This window comes from Mastomys coucha, unplaced genomic scaffold (assembly GCF_008632895.1).
Source record: "Mastomys coucha isolate ucsf_1 unplaced genomic scaffold, UCSF_Mcou_1 pScaffold22, whole genome shotgun sequence".
Classification (NCBI taxonomy): domain Eukaryota; kingdom Metazoa; phylum Chordata; class Mammalia; order Rodentia; family Muridae; genus Mastomys; species Mastomys coucha.
Genome location: NW_022196905.1, coordinates 80017776 through 80035829, shown reverse-complemented (window position 1 = coordinate 80035829; position 18054 = coordinate 80017776). Strand labels below are relative to the sequence as shown.

General features: G+C 34.0%; 1 protein-coding gene across 2 annotated transcripts in view; it reads left to right on the top strand.

Moving 5' to 3' along the window:
• Positions 1-2287: 2287 nt before the first annotated feature.
• LOC116070589 (sulfotransferase 1 family member D1) overlaps positions 2288-18054 on the top strand; it is a 22984-nt gene continuing 7217 nt past the window's right edge. Inside the window, exons 1-4 of one of the 2 annotated variants that reach the window (XM_031342030.1) lie at positions 2288-2439; positions 13019-13175; positions 14366-14491; positions 15294-15391. In XM_031342030.1, the coding sequence (XP_031197890.1) occupies positions 13028-13175; positions 14366-14491; positions 15294-15391 (372 nt within the window). In that variant the 5' untranslated portion in view covers positions 2288-2439; positions 13019-13027. Of the gene's footprint in view, positions 2440-7116; positions 7333-13018; positions 13176-14365; positions 14492-15293; positions 15392-18054 lie in introns of those variants that run through there. The other variant, XM_031342029.1, reaches the window with a different exon arrangement.

Here is an 18054-nt window from a genome sequence, read left to right as displayed (position 1 = left end):
ATATATATATAGATACACACACACACACATTTGTTATACACAGATCAACGAACAAGGTACTTTGAAACTTCAAACTAGATAACCTTATGATTGAATTTGGAGCCAAATATATGCAAAATTATATTAAGAAACTAAAACAACCCCAAGAATTATGAGGTCACTTCAAGATAATATCTAAGGATTCATCTGCAAAAACATATGGCTTTTAATAAATATATTTATACATTTATTTATATATATAATTTTGTATATTTTAACATTATAATATATAAGTTAGCATATTTATAATTCATTATAGCATTTTATTAATATATTGGTATGTTAATATATTATAAGTTAACATAATTATACATTTGTATATTATATAATAGTATATTTATATAAATAAATGTATGAATATATATAGATTCATACATAATACATACTATATTAATATATAATAAGATATATTTTTATATAAATGTCTATATTTATATATAAATAACATCTGGTTATTTCATGTTCATGTTACTTTGTGAAACCACTTGATTCCAGGCTTCTTGTGACAGAAATATTTGGTAACATTTATAATCTCAACTCATGTGTCTGTTCCTATTGCTCTGTAAGCATTCTTAATATGAACCACTGACTGTATTTGATGCTCTGCAAAATTAACTGAGCTCTCAAAAGTTCTAGTGCTTTTGAATGCCCCTCTTAACTTCCTGCCATAATAATACTCTGTATTTTTCTTCTTTCATTTACTTGCTATAGAAATAGTGAATTTATCTTGTGCATATTTGCAATAAAGCCTCTAACCTTTATTAGGTTTGACTCATTTTAGATACCTGTGCATGACAAAACCAAAATTCACCCCTTAATATTGCACATATATCCAATATGTAAGAAAAGTATTGGGGGATCTACACTTTCTCTCTCAGTCCAGTATTGCTGGAGCATGTGTAAGATTGATAAAATCCTACCTCAAACAAACCCAGAGTTTTTGTGCCATGTATAATGAATATCATGTGGTTTTTTTCTGCTTTTTTCTGTATAATGATATTGCTCATGTGTTACAAGTGTATTTACATATACATGTAATAGACATAAATTCTATTAATTTATAAATTTTGTCCCTAGGAGCTATTAAGTGTACATTTATGTTCATAAAACATTTTAAATGATTTTCATCAGTCAACTTGGCAATAGCTGAAAACAAGATTAGTGATTAGAGACAAAGAAAGTAGCAGCTCTGAAAATCCTCTAAGTGTGCATCATTGGCTTTTCCCTCGTGTACTCATTTAAGACTCCTTTTCTCCATGTTGGTTTTCTGTCTGGGAGGATATGTTTATGGATTACCCCCCAGTATCCTGGTACCTTCAGCTTCTACTTGTCTGGAGAGGTGAAGGAGAGAGAAATGAATATGAAGTCAAATTGATGGTTGCTGACTTTCCTGGTTCATTCTAATGAGACCAACCTAATTTGGGTTTGCCCCTCAGTGAAATGAACTGGATATGCTTTATCTCTGAATTCCTTAGCTTTATAATGATACATTTGTTTCAGCTTTGTCCTATGACTATAAGCAGCAAGTGCATAATCCAATTTTACTAGAAGATAAATCTTCAAGCTCCTGTAGGAGGGAAACAGGGGAGTCTGCTAAAAGGGTCCAGATCACTTTCAGGTTACAAGGCATAAGAAGTGGCAATCCAGGAATATTTTTTTTCTTGTTTATTTCACTGATCTTTAAAAATGTTTAATTGCCTTCAGGTGTTTTGCTGTGTTGTGGCCTTATAGAAATATGCTGTGTGTGCTGTGCTAGGTTTCCTCTCTGAAGGAAACTTAAAAAAAAAAGAGAGAGAGAGAGAGAGAGAGAGAGAGAGAGAGAGAGACAGAGAGACAGAGAGAGAGAGAAAGAGAGAGAGAGAGAGGGAGAGAGAGAAAGAAAGAAAGGAAGGAAAGAAAACTGCTTTCACCTATACCATATAATATATATGCTTGCAATATTCATGTAGGAGGATAACAAAAATTAGTTATAATCTCATATATAAGAAAATGGGAGACTTTAGTTTCAATTTATTTAGTGACATCAGCAATCAGACATGAAACTAAGGTATAGAAATCAGGAAGTCCATAGCTGGTGGTATTTTGATCATGTGAAAAATTAAAAGGCTCTCAGGCTGATATTATTTAGAAATAGATGTTATTACATTTACAGGGGATTCAGTGGTGGTAAATATTCAAGCTTGTCTTGCAATGGTACAGCACCACTTAAGGAGTAGACTTTGCCCTGCATTTTCTTGGCTGTACTTCCTTTGCCCTTTCTTCTTCACAGGGAGCACGTTCTTGCCTTTGCAGAGAGCAGTGAAGAAGCATCCATGTTCTGTTTTTCTTTTCCAGCTGAAAGCAGGAGCTACCAGAGTGAAGACAAAGGGCTTTCTTGTCGATCTCAACTCTTTCAGAGCAGTAAGTTCAGAACAGATGTATTCTTTTATTCATTTTGTCTTACCTGCTATTATAGCAGACATCCACAGCACCGTCTCTTGAGCCTTTCAAACTTAAAACAGCAACCAGCTTTGTACAGCGTAGTAAACTGCTTTAAGCCAGTCATTAGTGTTCAGGCTCCACTGCTCAAAACAACTCAGAGAACAAGGCTTCCATTAATTACCTTCTGTAGAAACAGTCTAGACCTCCTGTTCTTATTAAGAAGGGCTTGGTGGTAAGTAATTTATGATGTCTGTTGTTTGGACAACACAACATTCAACTGAGAAACAAGAGACTGAAACCTGAAATATTCTTTTATATTTTTTTTACTACGAGATAAGAAAACATTTGGAAATTCTGGTTCTAGATTTTCTATCTGTAAAGACAAAAGGTTAATTTTAATAATTAAAGTTCTGTTGAAGTAGTCTTCTCTACTAAATTTTAGGTTTGTACAGATTAAAGTAATATTAAAATGTATTAGTTTTCATCTTTTCAGTAATTCTGTTCATTCCAGGGGAATATCCATATGTAGGGCACTAGTAGGCTGAGCCCCGTGAGTTGTGGTTGGAAGCAGGAAAACAAGAGCTAGGCAAGATTAACCAAAACAATCTGGCTTCTGTATCATTCTCAGAACTCTCTACAGTGAGAAGCGGTGCCAGTACTAGTCAAGAGCATTTGCCACTGAGAGCTGCTTCATGCTGCTTTCTGGAAGATTTTGTTTTTGTTTTTGGTATATTTTGCATACATAGTGTCATAGAGTAAAAGACTAATATGGTGATTGTTTTTGAGTTTCAGATATGTCTTATTTTCTAAAAGATACTCATAAAAGATTTTTAAGTGCCCCTCCCTGTTGCTGTCCCTGTAAGGATTTATTCACTATTCTTCCTATTCATTTCTTTCTCCTTGGATTCACTTTAATATCGAAGCACCTTGGTAACGAGTTTACACAGAGCAAACCTTTCTGGCAGATTTAAGAGATGTGTGCTGCCCTACTTACAGTAGCCATGGGAATGTTTTAAATGTAAGGGTTTAAATGTACTATAAAGCAAAAATATGAGAAAGTAAAACCAGTATATTAAGTCAATGGATATTTTTGGTTAATAATCATAAATTTTTGTCTGTGGGTAAATGCCTCATAATTACTATTTCTCAAATAAGGGCACAACTATTTTTCTTGGCTATATGAAAATTTGTATAGTTAAAATTTGAAGTCAGTGTTCTAATAATTGTCTGAAATTACATTTTTATCTTTCATGAACTGTAATATGTCAGCTATCAGCATGTATTAGCTATGAAGTTAAAAATCACTGCATCTACAATGTAACATCAAGCTGGGATATTGCTTTAAAGTCATTTAATACTGTCAATCTACATTCCAAAATACCAAAGAGGCTTTATGTAATTTTTTAAAAGACTCAGTTCCTTTTTGATCTTCATAAGTCTTTCATTTTATGAGAGCCTACTATATATACATAGATGTGAATTATATATATATATATATATATATATATATACATATATATATGTAGTCCACTTATTTAATATATATGGTGATATTTTTGTACATGTATTCTGTTCCTGAGTGTGTGCCTGAGGCCAGAGAAGGCAGGAGAGAGCACTGGATCCCCAAGACTAACAAAGTTTTGTGAGCTGCCACATGAATGCTGGGCATTGAACCTGAATCCTGTGCAAAAGCAACAAGTTTTTGTTTGCTTTCTGTTTGTTTTGTTTTGTTTTTAAACCACTAAACCTTTTCCCTAGTACCATTATTCCTGTGATGTTAGTAAATTTATGTATTTATTCTTTGAAACTAAGAGCAACTTAGTCTTGTTTTCTAAAAATTGGCATGCATCATTCTGAAAGAGCCTTTGCAACTAAGTTCAAACGTCATTTCTAAGTTGCTTTCAGAAGCCTTTAACAAGATGACAAGGTCTCATTTCCCATCAAAAACTGAATATTTTAGACTGTTTCAAACACAAGTGTTTCTCTGAGAAATCTAAGACCAGTTTTATTATGTACAGCACGTGCATTTTATCTTACTGGATACTAAGTGAAGAATAATTAGGCCGACATAAACGTCAGACAGAGTAGGCTGGGCTGCTTGGAATTTCCAGATTTTTCAAACTGGATAATCCTCAAGTGAGTAATTATAAATAGATTACCAACTCTCTAGCTTTTATGAATATATACCATGGAAGTGACAATTATATTTACTTATAAATCGTTTAATTATTGAACAGCAATGTAATGACTGTAAGATTTTATCTAGATATGAAAACTTAAACTGTGCTTCCCTGATATAGTTAAAAAAGAAAATTGAAATGAGATCGAAAAAAATTCTGTTTCATTTTAATATTTGGGATATCATTTTTTTGCTCCAAAGTGTGGTAAGATGTTTACCATGTACTTAAAAGTCGACTTGAGACACTCCAAAAAAAAGAATACACCATTCCCCTGGTTGGTTCCTTGCTATTGTTCTTCTCATTCTGTCATCATGACAAAGTAGCCTTAGCTGTGAAGAGGAACCTCTATTAAGAAAACAGTCTCCAGTGGATTAGACTGTGGAGCAACTGGGGTGCACTTTGCTTGATAACAACTCATTGTAGCTTTGGCCACTGTTGGGCTGGTGGTACAGAGCACTCTAAGAAAGCACCCTGTTCGAGACATGAGTAAGCCAATAAGCAGCACTTCTCCATAGGTTGGGCTTCAGTTGCTGTCTCCCGGTTCCTGCTTTGAGTTCCTGTTCTGACTTCGTTAGGTGATACACTACAAGTTCTAGGAAAAAATAAATCATTTTCTTTCTAAGTTTCTTTTGGTCCTCGTGCTTTATCACAGCCATATCAACTCTGAGAAATTCACTGAGTCCCTTAAATTATAGACACATGAATGAAAGTATCTGTCAACATGCCATCAACTGAAAGGGCGAACTACAGATATCTACATATGGGTATTGTCTCAACTGTTAGCATTTAATAGAAAAAGAAAGAAAATAAGATATATTCAAACAGATTCCATGGTTACATTAAAAAAGAATAATACTTTCCATCTAGCACTCGCCTTTATATTTTGGTATAAATTGATTGGTATAAAACCTGGACTTAGTTCTTCTGTGTGTCAACATACCAATCAGTTTTGCTAACACTTTGTAATTATTGTTTCATTATTAATGAAATATGTACTTATTATCTATAGTAATAAAACTAAGTATGCTATTTTGATACCTGCATGGTTTGTGCCCCGATTCAATTACAGAGATAGTATTTTCTCTCTCCTTATTATTCTTTGGGGTTTATAGATCTTTATTAATTATGCAATACAATACTGTGGAGTAGAGGTCCATTCGGGTGCAGAGCACCTGGACTTAGTTCTTCTGTGTGTCAACACCTGTCATATAAATGTCCTTTACTGCTTGTGACTACCAGCCATCTAATCTCTAGTTAGAATTATTCTGTATTCAAGCCAATTCAGTTTTATTCATTTTTTATAACTGATAGAATTTTATTATTTTGTAAAGCTTAATAACATTCCATTGTATATGCACATGCATGTACACACAGTTTGTTTTGTTTAATGATGTTTAACATCTAGGTTGATTTTGTATTTTATCTTTTCTGACAATAAGACACCAACAAACACATCAATGTGGCTAGCTCTTTAACATGCTACTTTTCTTCCTTGGGGTATATTTATGTGTATATATATATATATATATTTCTATACTGACTATATTAATTTAGATTTCCTACAGACTTCAAGTATATGAATGCATTTTTTCCTCTGAATCTTCTCTGGTATTATATTTTGTGTTTGTGAAAATAGGCAAAATAAGTAGAATAGGATGGATGGCATTTCACAGTATTTCATAACTCCATTTTCCTAATGGAAATTTAGTGTAGTAGGAAGAAACATGATTTTTTCTTACATATAAAATCAAATGTCAAACCAGTGTGTTTGAAACACTTTGTCACAGTGATGAACCACTAAAGGTTCCATATGATAAGTCAGGGTAATGACTGTCTTACTTTAAATTTACATAAACTAACTTTCACAAATTCTATCTCAAATTTTTTATAACTTAGCTAACATTTTAATTAATTACATTCTGACAAAATGTTCTAGAAATATAAGAATATTCTGATCAAGTGTTTGTTGTTTTCTTGTTTCTACCCCTGTGCTTTATTAAAACATGTAATCTGTTCTTCAAAGAACATTAGCATTACTAAGAACATAACATTAGGAATAAAACACACTCAAGTGATCATTTTTAATATTTCCATTTGACAAATAATATAGATCAGAAATATGAAAAATGAAGCTCTAATAATACCATCAGTTTGTAAAAGAACCAAACACATTTGTCTCCTCAGGTCTTCCAGTGTCACTGTCAGACTTACATTTGTTGTCTCATAATTAGCTTAGGTTAAATACTTGTACCCTGGAAAGGATTTATGTACTACCAATATAGCACTGTCTAAGAGAACAATGCATTGATTGTCATGAGTTTGATATTCACTTTTATGTTTATGACACAAAATATCTTTCAGTTTAACACAGTTCACCAGTAAGTTGGGAAGACCATAGTCTACTGGTCAGTTAATAATTGACTAAGAGTAACTCTTAACAATGCGCTAAACAAGGGGGTGTTGGTCTTATAATTATCCCCCGGGGAGGTTATACTCATGGGACCTTTTCAGATAGGTAAACAGGGAAGTGGCCTTAGGGAAGTGAACATTATTCATCACTTCTGAGCCTACGACAACTGAATCTCTTTCTCACAGTAAGTTGTGAACTACCCAGGGGCAGCATCTTTCTAAGGACTTTTTGGCTCTGATTCCTCATCTGAGCAAATTCATTTAAAGCTCCCAGGACTTAAAGGTAAGATAAACTTGGTTGTATTTCTTCCATAAATATGTTGGCTGTGAGTTTTTAAGGTGTAGATATTGCAAGTATGGAATCTTAAATTTATATATAGTATTTGAAAGATCCAAAAATTATAAAACATCTTTTTGTGATCTCAGCACCTTGTTCTGTGTTCTGAGACTGTCAGATACTGATCAAAGCACAGATATTCCACTAGGTCCAAAGAACAGTACCTAAACTATCTTATAATAATTCAATATTTACTCAGAAATTACTCTAGGTGAAATATCACTTTTTATATAATCAAGTAGACTATAAGATATTACTTAAAGAAATTATTAGTAAGGTAGGCTTATATTTTCTAAATTATTTCATATGCTTTTTAATATAGTGTATTTAATACATGTATGTGAAGCTCATTATTGTGGAATACAATGAGTAAAATCAACCCCTTTGAGATCATTTATTCTTCTCCAGATTCTTAACAAAAATTCATGCCACTTCATCTTTATTTTTCCTTTGCCTAGAACCTTGGCATAACTTGGAGCTTCTCTTGTAATACTTTGTATTATTTGGTGTTCCAAGTCTTATAATACAAATTTAAAATAGTTAACACTACAGGACCTACACTTATCTTGCTCTAAACTAAAGTCTGCCATTTGTTGAAAGCAAGCTCTTGCCAGAGGATTTCCAAAGAATACTTAATTTTTTCATTGTTATTTTCCTCTTTAGCTAAAATAAAATAGTGGGAATTGATACATAAGAATCTAGTATAAACTGAATAATACACTATATATGTTTTTACAGAATTTTGATTTTGCATGTTTATGATCTAGGCTCTTCATACATGTTATGGTTGTGTAGCTTTGTGTTCTTATTAAACTCCTAACAGTGGGAGTACGATTGTCTTTGACTTTTCTGTCTTCTTTGTTGACTCCTTTTCTCCTACTGGGTTGTCTTGCCAAGCCTTAATATGAGGGGAGGTTCCTAGTCTTATTGGAGCATGATATGCTATGATTAGTTGATATTCCTGGGAGGCCTGCCTGCCCTTTTCAGAAGTGAAATGAAGGAGTGGATCTGGGAAGGGAACTAGGGCTAGGGTGGGCCTGGGAGGGAAAGAGGAAGGGGAAACTGTGGTTGAGATGGAATATATAATAGGAAAATAAAAGTTAAGAAAAAAAATACCAAGAGAAACTATAGGGAATATTGGCATAATCCTGGGTTGAATGGAGGTGTCTGAGGCCTACATAACCAATAAATTATAGGTAGGTATCCTGTGTCTTGCACTGCAATGTTTCATTCAATAACTTGTTTCCTAAGAGCAGCATTGTCCACCATGCAAAAGATATCTGTTCCAATTCCTTTTGTTAAAGTTGTATCTTGAAATGAAGTTCCTATGCGTGTCTCAATAGGCTTTCTGTACATTCTTAGTTTGAGATAATCCTCACCACCCCTTGCTTTTCCCATTCTTTACAATCACAGAATCCCCACTTTTCAGTTCACATATATTTTAATTTCCCTCTAAATATTTTTTAAATATGATGTGGTATCATATGTTTACATATAGCTTTCCATATGCCCCACTTTTGGGTTAGTTCAGGACTCCACCCTCTGTTTTCCCATATACTCCAGTACTCACTCAAGCTTCAGCTTCTACTCTCCAAGTATTACATCTCTTTCCTTTGTTTTACTTTTTATCTAGTATTATTCCTACCTTTAATGTGTCCCTGCCTCTAAGAAGATTGTTTCTAGTTTCTTGGCTTCCTCATGTGCTTTAAATTAAATATTTAAGACAAATTAATTGAAGTTAGGGTCTGTATATGAAAGAGAACATATAGTTTTGTCTTTCAAGGCCTAAGTGGCATTACTCAGTTCATTTTTGCCCAGTTCCATCCCCTTTCCATTAAATTTCATATTTTCTTTATAGCTGAGTAATATTTCATGGTATATAAGTACCACATTTTCTTCATGCATTCATCTGTTGAGGAAAACCCAAATTGATTCCATTTACTAGATATTGTGACTACAGCAGCAGTAAATATGGATGTGCAAATATCTCTGTAGTAGAACATTGAATAAATGTCCAGGTGGAGTATCGCAGGGTCATATGAAAGTTTGGTCTCCAGTTCTTTGGAAAACATGTAGACTGATTTTCACAAAGTGACTACACTAGCTTTCCCAAGTACACTGAAGATGTCTTAGTTTGGGTAAGTGCACTGTAATATTTTCACACAGTGACAAAATCAACTAATAACTTCCTCACAACTATTCCTTAATTTAGTTTATACTTGACTCTATTCATGGGCACTGGGAAAACTGTGACTAACTGGGAAATAACAAGCAAATGAACTGTCAGGCTGAGGTTTAGTCAAATGAAACTATGAATAAATGGGCACAAAGATGCTTGATAATTGATCAAATGTTATCGGCATTGAAATATTAATCAATAGGAAAGCAACCAGATTAGAAATTAACTTTTCAAATCACTATTGTTATGTTTTCCTATGTGATTGTTTTTCCAGGAAGATCCTTCCTTTTTTGTTGGTGGGGAGAGAAGATAATATTGCTTGTGAAACACAAAAGTCTCCAGGTGCCAACACATAAATTTATGTTTCTGTGTTAATACTTGGATTTGTTTAATGTAACTGAATCTTTTATAAAATACACCTCAAAATACTTAATTGGGAATAAATTATTCACCACTTTGCACCATACTCTTTGAAAAATATATTCCATTGATATCTGTGAGGGATGGTCTGAAGAGAATTTGAAGGCTTAGGGGGATAAAAATAATGGCTATTAAACACAATTTGGGTGAAAGTCTCTTAATATCCAAAATGAATTGCTTCTTTGACCCTAAGACCCAGATTGGCCAGGTGTTTTGGTTCTTTCTATAATGACCTAATACTTGAATTTATCTTATTGCATCCTGTTGAACGGTTGAATTATGTCTATACTACTTACAATGCCTGGCATGTATATATTATGCAGATAGTTGCTATATTATATTGTTATGATATAAAGGGAAGGTATTATCTATAAAGAACCTAACTCATAGTTAATTGACTGTGTTTACATAGAATCCACAGGTACAGAGGGTTAGTTACTTTATCTACAGACTTCAGACTTCTGACTTTGAATCCTCCTGACAAGTACATGACTTTGGGTTTCCATTGCTGAGAAGAGATGCCGTGACAAAGGCAACTTTTATAAGAGACAACATTTAACTGAGGCTGGCCTACAGGTTCAGCTGTTCAGTCCTTTATCATCCTGGAGGCATGCATCATCCAGGCAGACACAGTGCTAGAGATGCAGCTGAGAGTTCTACATCTGGTTGTGATGTCAAACAGAAGACTGGCTTCCAGGAAGCTAGCAGGAAGGAGGGTCTCAACAGCTCACCCCCACAGTGGCATACTTCCTCCAATAAGTCACACCTACTTAAACAAGGCCACACCTCGTAATAGTGCCACTTACTCCCTGGGCCAAGCACATTCAAACTGACACATTTTACTCTCTGGCCTCCATAGGCTTGTTCAAACACATGGGTCTATGGGAGCCACACGTAGACATAGTATAATGAAAAATAAGTTTATTCCAACTTCCAAAGTTCCCATAGTCTATAGCAGTCTCAACAATGTTAAGTATCAAAAATTGAAAGTCTCTTGTGAGGGTCATCCAAACACTTAACTGTAATCCCCTTTAAAATCAAAATAAAAAAAAACTGATCACATATCTCCAACAACACATTACCATTCCAAAACTTTATAGTTAGGAAATACTGGACAAAAGCAAAGACCACAAACCAACTCCAAATTCTGCCTCTCCGTGTCTGATATGAAAGCACTCTTCAGATCTCCAACTCCTTTCATCTTTATTGACTGCAACAAACTTCTTCCCCTTTGGCAGGTTCCATTCCCTGTAAGCAGCTTTCCTAGGCAGGTATCCCACAGCTCTGAAATCTCTGATATCTTGGGGGTATCTAGTGCAATTTCAACTTTACAGCTTCTTGTTCCAGTGTCAAGATCCACACATGATTTTCTGGGCTCCTCCAAAGGGGTTGGGTCACTTCTCCAGCTCTGCCCTATGTAGCCCCTATGTAGCACTCTAGGTTCTACTTGACTCCACTCCATTGCTGTTCCTGTTCTTGGTGATCATCCCACAGTTCTGGCATCTTTAACTTGCTGGAGTCTTTCACTGCAAGAAGGCTTTACCAATAGCCTCACAAAGGTTTTCTTCTTGGTGCCAAGCCTCAACTTCTTTGCATGACCCCTTCTATCCTGGGCTGTCAACTGCAGCTGAGGTTGTAACTTCACCAATGGCCTCCCCTGTCCTCTCAAAGCCTATACCTACAGTGACACACTTCTTCCAATAAGGTCACACTTACTCCAACAAGGCCATTCCTCCTAATAATGCCACTTAGTCCCTGGGCTAAGCATACTCAAACTACCACAGTATTAATTTCTAGGGATCTTTTTTAAAGCTTAATATTGGTATTGCTTGTTGGACAATTGTTAGGCATTCTCTTAAAAGAGTAATACAAAGTTTCAGTTTATCTAAACATTTAAAGCTATATTTTTAGAGGAAAGAATAGAATCCCTCAGCTCATGCTAAATTGGAGGCAGATGTATTTTGCGGTATTATTAACAGTAGATTTCAAGTTCTTCCTTTATGCATAACAGGTAAGAGAAAAAAAGAAAAGTGCCTTCATCTAGAGTCCTGTTGAAAAAAACGAAACAGGGTCATCATAATGAGTGTTTCAAAGTTTAGTAGAAGGTGTGCAATATATCCTCAATTGCCTAACTTTAAGCTTATTTTCTTTCTTTTATCTTTTGTTGTTGTTTGTTCTTGATATTTTATTTTAATTCTACCTTCCCTTGCTTCTCTCCAAATCCTCTTTTATATTCCTCCCTGCTGTCCTTCAAATTCATGGCCACTTATTCTACTAATTGTTATTGTATGCACATTAGTAGTTTTATAGATAGATAGATAGATAGATAGATAGATAGATAGATAGATAGATAACTAGATAAGTCAATATAATGTTACTTGTATGTATGTTTTCAGGGCTGATCAGCTGACACTGGACAATTAGTGTGATATTCCCAGGGAAGGGCCACCTCTCTCACTCTTAGTTTGACTCAGTTGCCTGTAGTTCTTTGTGTAGGCATGAGGCCTTGTTAGCCTTTCCCCATACATTTGGCATCTTCACTGGTGTCTTACTTATGATCTCAATTTCCTCTTCTAAATCTTGCTCATACCCCACATATACATTTTCTCTTAATTTGTAGTCTGCCATGAATAATTTAAACAGTTTACCAGTTTACCTTGAAACTTAAAGGAAGGGCATTGTAATTTAGACTCTTATTTTTGATGTAAGGAGAACTGTGGCATTCTTGGACTTAGAATGATCTGTTAGCCCCATTTTTTACAGTGTTCTCCTACCTACAAGTGTTGTAACTTTATTGTACCTCTTGAAAATATTTACTTTAGCATATGCTATTGATATACAAATAAGGTGTAGTAATATGCTATGTATTAATGGTATGGATGAAAATAAATGTTTACCTGTTTGTTCAATTTATTTTCTTCCCTTGATTATAACACACCTAATCTGAGTTCATGTCTCTGATCTTTGAGAAATATTACTATTCAATTAGTAACATTTTAAAGTTAATTGATGATATCCTTTATTAAAATATAGTCTCTCCAAATGGATAAGAAGCTAGATGTCTTCAGGAGGGAGTTAGTGAATGTTCAAGGTATCCCTCTCTTTTGGAGCACTGCTGAGCAATGGTCCCAGGTGGAGTCATTTGAAGCCCGACCTGATGACATTTTGATCTCCACCTATCCCAAATCTGGTAAGAACTTTTAATTTTTTCACTATAGACAGTTAGACAATAATAACCCATACTCCCAAGCCTGATTGCCTTCAGCTATTTGTCCAACATAGGCTGAATTTTTCTAACATGTTAAGGAGGATTGAGGCTTGCTGGGGTAATGTTGCCTCAGATTACATAGCTTCACATTCACTTCTGAAATGCCAGCAGGTATCCTATGAATTTACTTGAACTCACAATCAGTCAAACTTCCTAAGTAATATATACTCTAATAGCAACTTTTCTCCATATTTCTACATAATTTCCTAAGGGAAAAAACAAACAAACTAGAATTTAGTATACTCTGATTTGGCATGATCAAATGAACCCCACATGATTACAAGGTCTTAGGAATTGAATAAATATATTGTATGACACTTTAGTATAAAAATAAAGAGGTGGTTTGGGCCAATTGTTCTCCTTTCTCTCATTTACTTTCATTTTAATTGATTTTCCAAGTTATCCAACAAATTATTGAGTTTAGTTGTAACACTGCCATACATATTTATCATTTCTCGTGTCTGGTAACCATCAAAAAGTGTAGACAATCATTTCATTCATTAAAGTGTTATAATATAGTGTATTTTACTGTTTCTGTTATCATTATCAGTAGATAATGATATAATTATCATAGTTTTTCAGTAGAAATGCACCACTCACCGGATAATCAAACAACATATGCTGTTGAATATGCAATGTTCTCATATGATTTACGTAGTTTTTCAAGGACTGGTGAGACAAACTATCATACTTGTCAGAGTGAATCACTGTACTAAGCTCAAATGGACTCTATTGTATGTAGCATTGCAGGATAAAGTTCTTCATGGTCTCTTTTCATACTTCATTACATGTTGATCATTTTTATCTGATATTCCCTTCAAGTCTAAGTTCTAATGGTTTTTTAAAAAATATTGATAGGAAATATTTGAGCTGATAATTTCATCAAAGTTGCCTATTCCCTCTGAGTATTCTCCTTGGGGATTCAATTCAAATGAGTTTTAGAATATTTTGATTTAAATCAAACCATTTTGGAGTAGGATAAAGGATGTGGACATAAAAACACATTGCTTGTTTGTGTGTTTGTTTCAGATATTACAAAACACCTCTACCTCTCTTGACTTTCTCATGTTACTTTCAACAGAGATATTTAATTTCTTCCATTTTCATCTTAGGGACAACTTGGATCAGTGAAATACTGGATTTGATCTATAACAATGGAGATGCAGAGAAATGTAAAAGGGATGCAATCTACAACCGAGTACCATTCATGGAGCTTATAATACCTGGAAAAACAAATGGTATTTTCTCAGAATATTCATTTTCACTGTAGGAATAAATACACATGTGTTCTTAGTAATTGCAAAGGAGTCAGGAGCAACAATAATACAGAAAGAATAAACACTATGAAATCCTAAGTGTCTAAAGGAGAAATCAGAATTTAGTTAAGTTCCATTTAGTCAAAGTTAACATCTACATCTTGATCTAGCTTAAATCCCTCAATATATGGAAGTCTATTCTTTAGTTATTGCATCATATTACATGTGACATATATATATATATGTGTGTGTATATATGTATATATACATGTGTGTATATATATATAGTGAAAAATATTATGGGAATACATTTCTTTGTATTTTTTTTAAAAAACTTGAAGACATAGAAATGGATATTAGGTCATAATTCTGTCATGGAGTTTGAACATGAGAAAGAGAAATTTGACTTTTATCCAATTTTTTCATATTGTAAATGAAATAGAAGGATGAAGAGAAACCTGGAGACTGGTTCAAAGCTGCTCTTTCTGCTCCATCTTGTGTTATAAACAAGGAATGTTTTTACAGACAGATGCAGAGATCATTTTGCTCTCATACTTACAAAGAATGAACGAGCCCGTTTAACCATGACTTTTTACAATTTTTATCCTCAGAGATTTTAGGAAGATATGAAGCTGTTGGTCCATTTAGCCAACATATCAGAACAAAGAAAAGGAAAAAAAGAACTTTATTAAGCCATTAATGATTAGAATATCTTAGGCTGAATTGGAAATAAGCTGTGTGAGTCTTAAAGTGTAATTCCCTTTGTTAATGTGTATGTTTGTAGGTGTTGAAATACTGAAAAATATGCAGTCTCCTCGACTAGTGAAAACTCATCTTCCTGTTCAGCTGCTTCCTTCCTCATTCTGGAAAAATGACTGCAAGGTAGCAAGTGAATAAAATCTTTGTCTTTCCATTTCTTTTGTTCATTTTGAGTTTTTTAATATTTATATATAATTACAACATTGTCACTTTCCATTTCCTCCCTCTAAGGCCAACCATATACTCCTCATTCTCTTTGTCTGTCAAATTATTGCCTTTACTCCTTCATCTGCTGTTTTACACACGCATACACACACACACACACACACACACACACACAAATGCAAAGATACACACACAAGTGAGATCAAGGAAGAATTTCAAAACTTTTCATTCAGTTCTTTCATACTGTAAATGAAATAAAAAGAAAGCCTGGACATTGTGTTCATACAAGGTCAAGGTACCCTGATATGGCCAAGGAATTAAATCAGGCCAGATTGCAGGATCTGCAACACAACTGAGGCTGTGCCAATTTTTTTAGAGCAATCAGATTTTTTTTTATATCTTTATCAGAGACAGAATACAATGGAAAATTCCAGGATCAATACAGTTAGTGGTGCTAGGATACAATGATGCCTACAAGCAACACAGGGTACAAAGGATTGATGTCAAAGACCAATTTCCCTGCCAAGTTTTCATGCTTCCTTGACTACTCAGGGAACACACAGAGAAACAAAGTGGCCTGAAAACTTCACTGCCTGAGGGAAAACAACTCAAGAATTCAGTACACTGTGCCTCAGTAGCCACAGACTCTAACCTGCCAAACATATGACACAGGCCTCTCAAGGCAGCTCAGCCAAGCACAAAGCCATGGCTTCCCACAATTCCCCATTTTATGTTTTAATTTCAGGATATGCTATTCAATCCTTAAAGCAGATATGAAGGACCAAATTTTCTCAAGATTTCCTAGTATAAGAGGCAAAAATCTCCCAGCTACACTTCTATGAACCATTGTTTCATTTAGAAGTACAACCAGAGACAGAGAAATAATGAGCAAAAAAATCTTTGCCAGGTTTTGTGTAACAATGGAAGAAGGGATTTATCTAACTTAGAATGCTTAAATGATCGTGTAACCATAATTGTTCAAGAAACAATAAAATTAGCAGTGAAGCCACCAAGATCTGAGTCATTGACCTAAACAGGAATTTGATTTTTTTCCAGTTATCAAAGTGCAATGCAAGTTGAAAAGGAACATAAGCCCCTTATCTTTCATCATTAACAGATGCATTTAACAAATACAATGTAGCAAAAAAACAGCAATTCTGTAGTCCCATCCTTCCCATGGGATTTTGTTAACTTATGTTCAGTCACTAGTTTCTTCATCTGAATCAGGGCTGGAAGGCAGACTTTATACTTCATGGCTCAACAACTGTTACCCCATTTTCTCTCTTCTCTATGGGGGGAGTCTTTGTAGATACTTGGATACATATTTTGAAGAGAATGTTGTATACTATGCCTGAGTCACTTTTAGATTGTTTCTCATTCTTAATCTTTTCATTTGTCTTTCAACTGCTTTTAAAGAATTGATATTCATATAATACCAAAACAGACTGAAATTTATATGAAGTGACAATTATACATAATTATATAAATTAATTAATGAGTATTAATAATCACATATGGCAGATTATAAGTCTATTGGCAATCTAGCATAATGTATAAATGATATTTTATTAACTATATATGATTTATAATTATATAGATTCATACATTTATGATTTTATTTTAATAAATTTTCAAATACAACATCTAGGAAAATAGTACAAAATCCAAGAATTGAGCTTCATGAGTAATGAATTTATTCATTACTTATGAATTTAAGATTTAGGAAGTAACCATATAATGAAACTCAAAGTACTTATGGTCAGCACCCCAAAGTTTTAGTTGCATCAAACATTTATCTAGTCAGTAACTTTTTGGGTCTCACATTAAGTAACTTTGCCTGTTTGCCCTGTAATTATAAACTATGAATATTGTGAAGTTTATTTTCATTTTTCTCAATACATATGTGAAATTGATTTCTTTGTATAAATGTGTTTGTTCTATTACATTAAGAGAAGCAGGCAAACTACCTTTCTAGACACACAATTCTCAGATCCCATCCTAATCATCTGAAACATAAATGGTGGAAATGAAACCCAAAAGTTTAAAATTAAACCATAGCAGATTTAAATTTAATTCAGATTAAAGTTTGAGGATGAATAACATACATCATCAAAAATATGTGACTCCTTCAGAGTTTACTTATAAAGATACTGTTGATATATGGTTGAATTTCTGCTAGTTGTCAGTCATAGAAACAGTGTTGTTTTGCATAATATATGTTTTTTAGTGTATAGATGCATGCTTTCTCTTGGCTACATATTTAGGAATGGAATTCCTGAAACCTAAGGTAACTCATTTGTATGGTTGATATTTTAAAATAGTACTTGAATTATTTAAAGTGTTGATGAGCAATGGTAACTAAGTTACTCTATACCTTCATTAACATAAATATAGGTAAAACATTTTGATTGATACTAATAGGTATTCAGGGGATTATTTTGTACTTCCTTAATGACTAATTAGATGTGTGCCTTTAATATAGCTTATTGACTACTTAGCTATCTTCACTGAGTTATCTCTTCTTTTCCCTCATTTACATTGGGACTTTCTTCTTTTTCAGAGAGAGAAGGGAAGAGAAGGGGGAGGGAGAGAGGGAGGGAGAGAGGGAGATAGAGAGGGAG